Source organism: Crocodylus siamensis, chromosome 3 (genome assembly GCF_052110815.1).
Source record: "Crocodylus siamensis isolate JL-2025a chromosome 3, ASM5211081v1, whole genome shotgun sequence".
Lineage (NCBI taxonomy): Eukaryota > Metazoa > Chordata > Crocodylia > Crocodylidae > Crocodylus > Crocodylus siamensis.
The window spans coordinates 88,104,119-88,117,066 of record NC_143397.1 but is presented as its reverse complement, the minus strand read 5'-3'; the positions used below and the strand labels follow the sequence as shown (position 1 = coordinate 88,117,066).

General features: G+C 41.2%; 1 protein-coding gene across 9 annotated transcripts in view; it reads left to right on the top strand.

The window, feature by feature from the left end:
- Positions 1 to 781: 781 nt before the first annotated feature.
- The window catches only part of BNC2 (basonuclin zinc finger protein 2), a 471,942-nt gene continuing 459,775 nt past the window's right edge, over positions 782 to 12,948 (top strand). For 5 of the 9 annotated variants that reach the window (XM_090038761.1, XM_090038756.1, XM_090038747.1 and 2 more), the window contains exon 1: positions 782 to 1,450. Coding sequence is in view for 2 of the 9 variants with exons in the window: in XM_090038756.1 (XP_089894882.1) it covers positions 1,448 to 1,450 (3 nt within the window). In the remaining 7 variants the exon portion in view is untranslated. Of the gene's footprint in view, positions 1,451 to 1,734; positions 1,756 to 1,907; positions 1,926 to 3,087; positions 3,464 to 12,948 lie in introns of those variants that run through there. The other 4 variants (XM_090038757.1, XM_090038750.1, XM_090038758.1 and 1 more) reach the window with 4 other exon arrangements.

Genomic DNA, 12,948 nt, shown 5'->3' with positions numbered 1-12,948 from the left:
ACTGGTAAACGGGGGACAGAAACGTTTCTCCTCTGGAGGAGCAGAAAGTTTGCTGTGAGCTGCAACAAATCAGTGCAACTTGTTCTGTTCTCTCTCTCTCTGTGTATATACACACACACATACATACACCAGTTGGTCTAATAAATGGTATTATTTTGGAACCAAGAGTTCTACGTTTTTGCGTATTCTAATATTATAAAAGCCTAAGTCTGTCTGTCAGTAATGCTTTATTCACACTCTGATTGGCTGAGGGAAAGAGCCAATCAGAGCTCTCCAAAGTGGGGGCGGCTGCCATGCTTCCCAGGCTGAGCCTGGTCCGGCTTGCCCACCCCGCCGGCTGCAAGAGGCGGAACAGCGGTAGCCTGGGGCCGCTCTCCATTGCCGCCCGCCCTTGTCGTTCTTGACCGGCAGCTGGCTAATACATACATACACAAATATGTATGTATGTATATGTACGTAGATATATTTACGTGTAGATGCCTGTCTATCTGTATACATGCAGAGATACCCCCGCCTGTGTCTTCCCGCGGAGTGTGCGGTGCGGGGCTGCAGGCTGGAGCCCGTGGGCTGGCGGCGGCCCGGGGGTCGGTGTCCGGCACGGACACACAGGGCAGTCTTTCCCCTGCAAGCGCACACCCCAAACAAAAAAAAGCCCTCCAAGAAGAAAGCAGCAGGGCTGCGACGCCCAATCACCAGCAGCAGCAGGCGCCGGGGGTGGGAGCAGGAAACCAGGGACCGCAAACTTGAGAGCTCGCCTAATCTCCCCCGCCCTCCTTCTCGCTCCCCGGGGCCGTCTCGCCCTCCCCGCTCTCCCCGGGGCTCCCGCGCCGTGCAGCTCGCAGCCGGGGGCGGGCCGGGCCGGGCCGGGGCTGCTCGCTGCCTTTGACAGCTGCGCTCCGGCGGCCTCTGTCGGCTCGGCTCCCCCGGCTCGCACCGGGAAGTTGGCGGCTCGCTCCCCTCCCCCGCTGCCCAGCCCCGGAGAGAGCCGCCCGGGGCTCCCTCCGGGCGAGCCGCGCTGCCCTTTCGCATCCCCTCGCAAGTCGCTTCCCCCTTCCCGTCCCGACCCCCCCTGCAAGGAAGCAACCTGTGGAGGCTGCTCGCAGCCCCGACCTGCGTCCCGCCCCCGCAGCCCGGCTCCCCGGGGCCAGCTCTTTCTTTCCCTTCCTCTCTGAAGCTGGGGCTGGAAGTTTGAGGGGCTGAAGTTTTTGCAGAGCCTGAGAGACTCCTCTCTCCCCCCCCCGCCCGTTTGTGTGTGTTGGGTTTGTTTTGCTCCGGAGTTCAGATCACCTGAAGGCGTGAGAGGGGGAAGGGGAGAGAGGGAGGAAAAGAGAGAGAAAGAGAGAGAGAGAGAGAGGATCCCAGAGGCAGAAGCGAGGGGCTGGTGCAGGCACTGCCGCTGAGAGGAGACCAAGAGCCAGGGGGTGCACTTGACCAACAGCATGCAGAGATGGTAAGAAGTTTCCAGCAAGCCTTTCCTTTTCCTTTGCTCCTGCCTCTTCTTCTCCTTCTCCGGGTGATGGACACACCGTGCAGTCACACACCACCCAGTCCTGCTCGCAAGCTCTTTCTCAGCCTTTCTACCAGCAAACAGCCGGGGAGGAGGCAGAGCCCCCCTCTGTTTGGAGTGGGGGAGAGGAAGGGGTGGGGGGGTCGTGGGGGGTTTGGCTTGAAAGCGATTTCCAAGTTCTAAACTTTCTGGGAGTTTGGGGGCTGGGCTGGCCACTTGGTTGTGCCGCCTCCTCCCCTCCACCAAAGGTGAGGGGCTATCTGGAAATAATAATAATAATAATAATAATAATATAATAATAATAAATGTGGTGGTGGGGTGGCATTGAATTAGATCTACTGTGGTGTGAGCTTTTTTTTTTTTTTTTTTGGAAGCCACCTTCTGCTTGGGAACGAGTAATCCCTTTCACACTGTAAAGGTAACTTTTGAGAGTGTGGGGAGATTGAGTGTGGTGAGTTTATGTCAGTGTGAGTGTGTGTGTGTATCTGTGTGTTTGTACGTCTATGTGTGTGAGTGCATGTGTGTATCTGTGCGTGAGTGTGCCCGTGTGAGAAGCAGCGCCCGAGGCCAGGAGGCAGGAGTGTAAATCCCCCTGCCCCGGGAGCTCTTTCTTTCCCTCCTGCCCCTGCATGTGCTCGCAGTTTGCACCTCTCCCCTCAGCGGCTGCTCGCGGCGCTTCCGAGGGGAGCCGGCGATGCGCTGAAGTGGGAAAAGGGAAACCAAATCCTCTCTGCGGGCTTCGCCGGGCAGAGGTTGGGCTGGCTGGGATGGGGGCTGTTGCAAAGCTGGCTTCCTGCTCTCAGACTTACATTTCAAATAAACACACAAGTAGATACAATCGGAGATGTCTCGACATCTCCTCGCCGTGAAGTCCTGTCCTCTGGACGATGATGCGACCCTAAGTTTACATCCTGGCGGAGGGAGCACGTTTTAGGGAGCATGACTGCCTACACTCGCAGGCGCATGCAGGGCTTGATCGCGGTAGTTTTCCTGCCTGAAACAGTGGACTTACTTGGGTCAGCGAGTGCTTGGTGAGCAGGGACCAACACGTGTCCCCCGAAGTGCTGTGTTTTCAACTCTTACTCCACCACTCCCTTGCTTTTAGTCTGCTTCCACCACCCATTGTTATTGTTACCCCCTACTCGGGGATTTGCTGTACTGTGCTCTGTGTGTGGATGGAATATCCATTTATCTATTTATCTAGATACAGATACGTATCTATAACTAAATATACACATACATACATACACATATATATAAACACACACCCCTATATGTAAAATGAGTGTCTGTGTCTATATAATATGTTATATATTATATATTATATGTTATATATACAGTACACATATCTAGCGTTTGTGTGTGAGTGGGTGAGTGAGAGAGGAAGAGTGAGGTGGAGGGTTAGTATCTTCCCCTTCTTTCCCTAAGTGACATGTCTTGTTTCAGTGATCAAAGCCACAATTGTGTAGGAGATGCAACTGTCAAGTGCAGGCAACAATAAAAAAAAAAAAAAAAGAAGGGGGGAGGGGAAAAAAAAAGCAGCATGTGCCCAGGACTGTGGTTACAGTAACGCTGACAGAAATTAAAGTGGTTTTGAAAGCAGCATGCGATTTATGATGGTTCCCTTTTACCCTAGAGTCAAGCTGTTGTAAAATTGATGCACAAAAGACATCATGTAATAATCCAGTGTACCCAGGATTAAAGTGACGAGGAGCATGTTTTTTTTTTCTTTTTTTTCTGGCCGGCAGTTAAAATGGTTTGAAGCTATTTTTAAGTAAGAAGTCACAGCAGAATATTATTACATATTTCTCTTCGAAACCTGTGTGTTCACCCTACACAACAGCTGTTGAAATGTTTTGAGACAGGAGAGGGCTTTTTATTTTTCATTCTAACATCTCCTACTTCCTTTCTGTATTTTTGCTTCTCTCCATATGGTGGAATTACTTTAAAAAATGGGTAAGCATTGTTGGCACCCTTTCAAAATGCAAATACTCACTCCGATTAATTATTGAGTTTATTGCAGACAGTAATATTTAATAAGAAGCCTGATCAGCAGATCTGTGTAAGAATACCAAGTTCCTGTAAAAGTATGTGGAACTTTCCTTGTCCTAAACAATTGCAGGAATCTTCATTCTGAAACTTAATGGGGCATATATGCTCTGTAGTATGCTGCAGTTTCATTTTAAGCTGTCCAGCATTAATGAACCTTCCAGTTGTATGCACGTTCTGCTTTAAATTCCTAAAGAGCAGCAGATTGAAAATTCAGATCTCTCAGTATTTTTTGACTTATACGTTTGTTAATTTCACCTGATCCAGATGCAGGATAATGGAAATGTAAACTCTCGGCTAATTCCTTCTGAGCAAAGTTTCAAGCTGCTTTTAAGACTTAAGAATATGCAACTGTTTTATGTGCGCAATGCTTAAACAATACAAGGACTCCATCTCAGTATATTGATTTTTTTTAAATGGTAAAACATTTTAGGGGTGCAAGTTTAGCAGTTGTATCTGTTTATTCATAGTGTTTGAATTTTTATACTTGAGGTATGTGTGATAGACAGGGATATGTGATTACATAAAACAAAGCAGTAAGGGAACAGACAAAAGCAGAGCTGACTATTGCTGTATTAAATGTAAGTGTTACAGTTTGAATTTTCAAGTGAGTTTTTGAGTTCAGTGCTTTACATAACATTTTGTCCTAATCTTGCTTGCTGTCAGGGATGTTTCATGGTTGTGCAATTGCTGCAGTCAAGAATGCCAATTTGCATTCCAGGAGTGTCATTTGATTACTTTTATCTGCACAGCTCCAAGACTGGCCCAGACCTCTCATTTCATCTTGCCATGTCACGAGTCAATGCTGTGTCGTCTTTTCAAAAATCTGCCTGATTTAGACAAGAAAGAAAAGTACTTTCATGTTGCAGCCGCAGTCCCCTGCTAACTTGTCAGCAGCAGGGTATGATTCACTTGGGCCCAGAAGAATGGTACAGAGACGAGGGTTAGGCAGTTCAATAAGCCTATGGACAGGTAGTGTGTGACGTCCCAAGAGAGCTTAAGTTAATGAAGAACAGGTCTGCTTAGTTCTCTACACTCTGACCTGGTGCTGTCCCCACAGTTTTCTCATTTGATCTTTCCCAGCAAATTGATCTTTTCTTGTATTTTTTTGCCTTCCAAGTTAGTCCTTGTGGGACTGAAATTAGCAGAGCAACTTAAGTTGGATAATACAGCTGTTCAGAAAAGAAGAAATTGGACACTAGCTCAGAAAGGGGGGAGGGGGAAGTAAGCTATTCTTTTTCTTGTTGTAACTGAGTTTTTTTAATTTTAAAAGACTTCAGAATAGGTGGTAACTTGGAAGTTCATTTTCTTCCTTCTTTTTAATCTGTCTGGATGGTTTTGCATACTGTATTAAGAATATGTCCTTTTAAAAAAGCAAACGTTGGCTTATTGTGCTGGTTTGCTTTGGTATTTGTCAGCTGAACTTGCTTGTTAGAAATGATTTGCTAGTCTATAATGAGGTTTTTACAGTTATAGTAAGACATGTTAAATATCAATTGCACATGCCAACTACATTATTTATAGCCTGCTAAATAACTTTAATTCCATAGTATCCAATACTGAAATGCAGAGGAGATTAAACAATAAAGCCATTACACGTTATGTGTAAATATTATGGTAGGTGAAAATATAGTTTGCAAATTACCACCAGCATTGCTGTTTTTCTGGAGTATAAGTACACACAAACAAAACTGTTTTTGAATTAAGGTAGGCAGTGTTGGAAAACTGGGTTCTAAAATGGGGGGATATAGTATTACCTGTCTGTCTGTCCTTTATTTTTTATTGCCCTTAATCATGGGAAAATGGAAGACATCTATTTTGCTGAATACATACACGGCTAACATGTCAAACAATGTAAGGTTTCAGGCTAGAATTTTGTAAATAAATGTAAGTTGGAAGTGATTAAGGGATTCTTTAGTTTGCTGCACGATAATAAGTAATATTTAACTTTCCATATTTCACAGCAGATGTTCTCATTTATCATTCACATCCTTGCAAGATGTAGAATGGAAAACATTGCTGATTGAAAACAAGAACACTTATTACATAAGGGAAATACTGCTCTTGCTCTCACTGTCTGTATCGCTTTTCAAACTGGAAAGAAAATGTAAAGGATCATTAGTTAGTTAAACACCTCTCTACAGAGCTAGAGGGAGCCTCAAGATTTTATGAGATATGCCTAAGGTAAAAATATGGGAAAAATACTCTCCATAACTGAATCACTATGAAAAGATGTTAGTAATCGTCATAAGTCTAACATTTAGGCTTTGGAGTGGGCTTTATTATGTCAGAAGTGGTAGACATTCATATCAATAGGGTTTGCATTTGATTCATACAGGTTGGTCTTAACTATCCAAAAAACTAAATCAAAGCAGTTGCACTTAAAATGCAGTTGGATTGAAAAAACAAAATGCAAAATTAACCCCAAATTGATATTGTTTTAAAATGGGGTATTGTTGAAGGAGTACTTTTGGGGTTTAAGCTACAAAAGTTAAATTACTTTTGTTAAAGATCATCATGAGAAGAAAATTGCCCTCTACAAGTTTACGCTATGATTGTGCTGAACATAAAACTACTAAAAGTAAGGCATAGAGAAAAGGTATGTGTTTTAAAAGATCCCCAATTCAGTATAGGGCACAACTGAAATAGATTTGGTGCTTTAGAAAACAGAATAGGAAGGCATATAGTAGAGTTCCTACTTAATTTTAAAATGGGATTTAACATAATGTAGTGATATGTTTTTGTTTAACCTCAAATTTTGTCTGTCTCTTTCCACCTAGATTCTGATGTCCTTACACGTAAAGATCTCCTTGATTATCATTGCTGTTTAATACTTCTATGATAGTTTTTATGAGCATTACTTTAGACAGACCTATTTACCACTTAACTAAATGATATAATCCAGTGAAATAAACTACCAGGTTTGTCTCTATTTTTTGCACAGTAGCTCTCATTATGTTGATAGCTAGTAAATGCCTTTATTTGTTGCCTATTAGAACTCCTAGTGTGCTGAGGAGTTCAGCTATAATTTAATTTGGTTGTTCAAAGAGGATCTCTTGTTTTAGAACATTTTCATAGTACCTTTTTTACTGCATGTTATAAAGATGTATATGCTACACTCTAGATACATAGGCAGATAACTACTTTTTTCTCTTTTAAGGTAAGTCAGGGTATGTGTGTGTGCGCGCCACATGCATTTGTTTGTATCTTGCTCTATAGAGTTTATATTTGTACTTTGCTTCCACAAATGCAGATAACATTATCAGATTTATAATTGACTTACCAACTTACAGTTTTGTTTTTATATTTCTTTTTTGCTCGTTTAAATAGGTTTGCATAGTGTTAAAGTGTTCTACTATTTACTTAACCTCCTTATTTATTAAATATTAAAACCTTCAGGCATTCTAAAATAGCTATAGCACTGCAATTATTTTTTAATTATGAAAAATAAATTGTCTTTCATACTAATTCATAAATCACAAGCAAAGAAGTAAAAAATTCTACAGACTTAACTGCTAAAATGTTTTGAAGTCACTGATCTAATCCACCGTCTGGAAGTTTAGCTTTATTTTTTTGCACCATGTTACAGTTGCTTAGATTTGCAGTTATGCCCCGTAAAACTACATAAAGTAGGTCCTTCAGTATTCTTCGGCTAAGAAGAAAGTTGCAGAAAGTTGAAAGCTGTAGACAGTATGGAGTACAGACTATGAACCGTTATCATTTCTAAATGAAACTGAGGGTATGTGTAACACCCATCCTGCTGTCATTTGAATCCTACTGGCTTACTGTTGCAACTATATCATATTTGTCAAACTTATTATTTTGAAACTTGTGATTTGTGTCTTCAGGCAGTGCTTTTTTTAACGTTCAGTTGAAAGATGTAACAACACGCACAAACATTTTTCCCTTATTGCGACCTTACATATGCCAAAGTGCCCCATGCTGAAATTCCTTTTCAGAATCTTTTTTTCTTCCAAAGCCAGACATGTACCCAGACACAAAAGCCTCTGTGTATAGCAAGCTGTTTTAAATATTGTGACTTGACGATGTGCTGTCCTTTCTCTGCTTGAGCCGAGGATCTCTGCTCAGTGTCTGTGGATTACCAAGCCCCTTCTTTATTGTACCTCTTGTCAGCTATTCCTATTCATTTAACCTTTCATTAGTGTCTGTGCAGCTTCACTGTCTGGAAAGGCAAGGAGAAACCTAAAGGCCTACTGTCACAGTTATTAGATTTCTCGGTTACATCCCAGCAACCATAAAGGAGTAAGAGTCAACACTATTGTCATGCATGCTGCTATCCTGGGGTGCAACTCTTCTGTGCACGTCAAGGACATGTGCCACATGTTGATAATGCATCCTGGGGATAAATGCACAACATGGGGGATAGACCAAGGCTGGCAATAATGAGCTTTGTAGGAGTTATTGCAAAGACAAACAGTTTGTGAAGGAATTTTGCTTAAGAGGCCAAAGAGATGGACTTGCATTAAAGTGTTGCTAGGGTTTGCCTGTGAGGTACTTGTCAATCATGTTAGGTTAATTTAAGTTTCATTTACAAGGGGAAAAAATTAAATGTTTTCTGCGACTGGGAAATGTATTGACTTTTTTTGTAACCTGCTAGCAATGAAATATATTTGAAGTAGTTTTCCAAGACATACTATACTACATTTTTTTGGCATGACTCAAATTTGCTAAATTAATCAACTCAGCAAATTAATTTTTTGAAGCCACCTCAGTGGTCAAATTAGTAGAAAAGTACTGGTGTTGGGAAACAAAGGGTCAAATTTTCTCACTGGTGGCAACATCATTGACTTAACTGACCTTTTCTGGGCCTATTGGAGATAAGTTTGCCCAAGAGTCTTTAGCTATATCTTAATAACTTATTCTATTTGTGTCTTGTTAAAGAGGAATATGTAGAGACATGTTTTGCAGTTTGTGGGCTTGATTCTTCTTTAAGCTAGACAAGGGTTAAATGCACATTCCTTTACTGAATTCAAATGTAACTGATGGAGAATCAGACCCATTTGCCTCCAAAACTTCTGTGAGGCCTTTCCTACTTACCTTGCTCAGCAAACTATATTGGATCAGAAACTTATAATTTTCACAATGGAAAACTCAGATGGACTAACTTCCCTAACCTCTCTTTAACTCCTCTCCTAGAGCATGGTCTACTAATTTTTGTTATTGGTCTTAGTATGATAGATTGATACACAGTGGCTAGGTACAGACATTCAAAAAGCCTGAGGTGGAATCAATCTATGTTATGTGGTTTTCTGTAAGCAGTATATTTTTGATTAGTAGTGAACAGAACACGCATTTGCCCTTTGTTGCGGGGCACAAATCTCACTTGTCAATTTTAAATCCATCTGTGTGTGCCAAACTTCTGTTCTGTTACAGGTATAGACTGGTATTGTGTGGTGAACATCTGTTCTGTTATGGGTATAGACCGGTACTTATACTGGTAATGTCTGTACCTGGCCAAATTTACAGAAATATATCTATCAAGAATGCCCTTCGTTCAAAAGCTTGTCTAACATTCTTCCAACCATGCAGTTAGTCTAATAAAAGATACCACCCAAATAAATCTTTAATTGTTAACTGTATTTTAGTTTTAAAAAATTCCTATAGATTTTAAGGTTAATTTATATTTGAATAGATGCCATTAGATTCTTTGTAAACTCTAAGGGCCTCATGTTGATTATACTCATACCAATGTTAAATCAGAAGTCATGTTACTGATACTGTGGAATCCCATGAAAGAAACTGCTGAACAAAATCTAAGCAGCCCATCTATGTTTTAAATATGTCACTCATATTCTAAAACACCCTGATGATACTGCAATCTGTGCTTGCTCAGAAGCAGACCTTCAGGCAATCGTTGACATCTTTACCAAAGTATACAAGAAAATGGGACTGATGCTTAACGTTTAGAAGACTAAAGTCCTTCATCAATAAGCTCTTAACAAGCAGTCCCCAGCTCTGGTAATTCAGATTCATAGTGAGACTCTAAAGAATGTTGAGTATTTCCTGTACTTTGGAAGCCATCTCTCACAAAAGGCTGACATCGACAAAGAAATCCAACATCCCCTCAACTGTGCAATTGCAGCCTTTGGATGCTTGAGGAAATGTGTATTCAAAGATCATGACATCAGATCTGAAACTAAGCTCATGGCTTATCAAGGCGTTTTGATCCCCACCTTGCTGTATGGAGCTGAGACATGGACAATGTATCAGAGACATCCTGAGTCACTGGAGAAGTGTCATCAATGCTGCATGTGAAAGATCCTTCAAATCTAGTGGGAAAATAGACACACCAACATTAGTATCCTCTTGCAAACAGAGACCACAAGCATCGAGGCATCCAACATCAACTTTACTGGGCTGGCCACATCATATGGATGTCCAATTCAAGGCTCCCAAAGCAAATTTTATTCTCCCAGCTCAGTCAAGGCATATGCCCAAGAGGAGGGCAGAGAAAGTGTTTCAAGGATGCCTTCAAAGCTAACTTGACTAAATGCAACATCATCTCATGGGAGACTATTACCCAGGACTACCCCAAATGGAGGAAGAGTCTGCTGTATGGATCTCAGTACTTTAAAACTTTACAATGACAGCAGGAGATGGAAAAGTAGGACCAGCAGAAACAGCATGTCACGGACCCAATCAAGAATCCAGAGCCACCCACCCGGTACAGAAACATGTGCCGAAGTTGCAGCAGGGTCTGTTGATCCCAGATCAGCCTTATCAGCCATCTTGGGATCCACAGATAAGACAGTCGTGGAAGACAATCATTCTCAACTCCAAGGGATTGGTGAAGAAGAAGTTAAACATCCTTTCGCTACCAGAGTGATATTAGCTTTGATGAATCTATAAGTTACTACATGGTTTCCAAATCAAAGATGAAAGGGCCAGTTAGGTATCAAATAATTTTTCATGTTGAAATGTAGCATGCGACATTTGGAAGGATGTGCTTAGCATGATGAACCAGTTTTTCCTTCCTCTTGCTTACCTGGGGATTTTTTCAATAAAAATACCTTAAAATTGAGTTATAGGAACTAAGGAATAAATGAAAGATAAACTAATTTGGAGGTCCTGATTAGTGTCATTGTTGAATTAAAGGAAATATTTGTTTCCCTGGAAGCTCTCTTTTTCTCTCTATTCATGTTAATACACGTCTATATTTATTGCTGTCTAAGTAATTACTTTTGTAGTTCTTTTGATAGACTGTTATTGCCTTAACTACATTGGCTTTGTGTGGCACTTTGCCAATTTTATTAGACAAAAGTTTCATTATTCATTTTGCTTTGAAAGTGGCTATTAGATTGCTGATACTAATCGAATAGGCTTATGTTCCTTGTATGTGTTTTAAAAATTCATCATTATTCCACATCTTTATGTACAAGTAATTTACAAACATAAATTCAATAGTGTGGTGCTTTATTCACTGGTTGATGTCACTTAAGCATTTCAAGAAGTATACTGGAAATTCTAAACAAAAACACTAGTTTTCACAAAGAAATTTTGTGTAAATAATAGTGTTAGTACTAGTGGTAATTTACAGAGCTTTCTTTTAGCTGTCATGACAAGGAATGGCAATATTCCATGTTCCTTTGTCTGTGTTCTAGTTGTATGGTGTGGTGGTAGAGCTTTTTTTTGGTTGGTTGGTTTGGAGTTGGCACTGAGCTTTATGCCCTCTAAGTCAGTGAGAGCAGGGGGAGGTCATAAAAGTGATGATCCAAGCAGTGTTTGTCTTCCATGTAAAACCAGGTATTCTAATAATTGTCTGCTATAAATTTGGGGGGAATAATAGTTTTTAGGTTAATAGGGGTGTTTAAAGGAGTTTTGAGTCTAAACTGATGGGATTGATATGTTCAATGAGAAGACTGGAGCAGGAAAAGGAAATAACAAGGGAGTCAAGGCACATGGGTTAAAGGAGACTTCTTGATTTTACCTGCACCTTTCTTTTTGCATTTAGTAAGTTAGACTGGCTTAGAATCATTGATGTTCCCGTACTTCCCTCTTAACTGCATGTGAGTTGTAGCACATTATGTATGTTCTACCTTTGAACTTGGCCTTGTATATTTAAAAGTATTTTCATAGGCATTTTTATTTGTATTTCTGCTGAAAGAAGGATCTTTCTCAAATGCTGATTGCATCTAAAAAGCCATATATTCCCTTTTGTTCATGTAGCTCAGCCTTTGAACGATGACTGGGGGGACTAAGGGAGGGATGGTAGAAGGAGAAAGAAGTGAGAAGGTGGCCTCCCAATTCACTATGGTCTAGTGTATTAGAGTAAGACCCAGAGTGGTGGCAGTGACATCACCATCACCCACTTCTAATTAGTGACTGCTGTGAAGACCCGTCTGCCTTCCATGGGGAAAATTGGTCTCCATGGTGGGAGGGGAAGGGTATGGCCAGTAGTGTGATATTCCAGCTTACCACCACCTATGGGACAGTCACCATGGAGGTCTAAGAGTGCTGGTCTGTTCACTTGTCAACAATCCAGCCTCTTTCCTGCCCTGAGGGGTTTTTTTCTCACTTATCTGGGTATGGAATTGGGGTATTTTGTAATCATATGCTTTCTCTGTGTTCACTGGCATTGGTGTTACAATTTTTGGATAATGTGAGATATGAATTAGGTCATATCTCTGGGGTTTGCAGTGCCTGGATATCACCAGTGCTGGATAGATAGCTTGTTGGAGAATTAGATACCTGAATAAAAAATACAGGCTACAGAAGAGGGGACGTCACTGTCTCCAGTTGTCATATACTGGTTATTGAAAAATTGCTGCTCATAAGGCCTGTTAGCAATCTGTCAAGTCCAGTCATGCAACACAAGAGAAGAGCAGGGTTGAACTGATTGTTATAATAGGTTGTAGGGGATAGCAAGATACAGGAGCAGAGGCTAGGATAGTTGTTTCAGGGCAGAGGCTCATAGTAGGCTTCAGGACTGCCATATATTCTGAGGACTTCCGTCTGTGGTGCTGCATGAACCAGTTGTATTCTTCTTGTATTAATGCAGAGACTCTTTTCAGAATCTGAATCGTCCTACAACTTTTGCCTGAGTGGATGGCATCACAAAGCTTGGACCACGAGACTGTTAAGATGTTGCAGTTGGCACCACCAAAAAAGGGGACTGAAATGTCTCCTATATGCTTAGGGAATGTACTGTAGTGCACACATCCATCTCCAAGACATAGTAAACTTGCCTTTAAGGTTTAGTTAGTATTGCTGTCATCAATCTGCAGCCAAGTAAGGCAAAGTTTATTATGTGAGCTATGTGTTTTCTTTCTGTTTTGTCCATTACAAAAAAAACAAAAGATGTTTTAATTTAAAATATATGTTTTTATGTATATTTGTGATTCTGTGATGAATGAAAAGAGATAAGAGGAAAG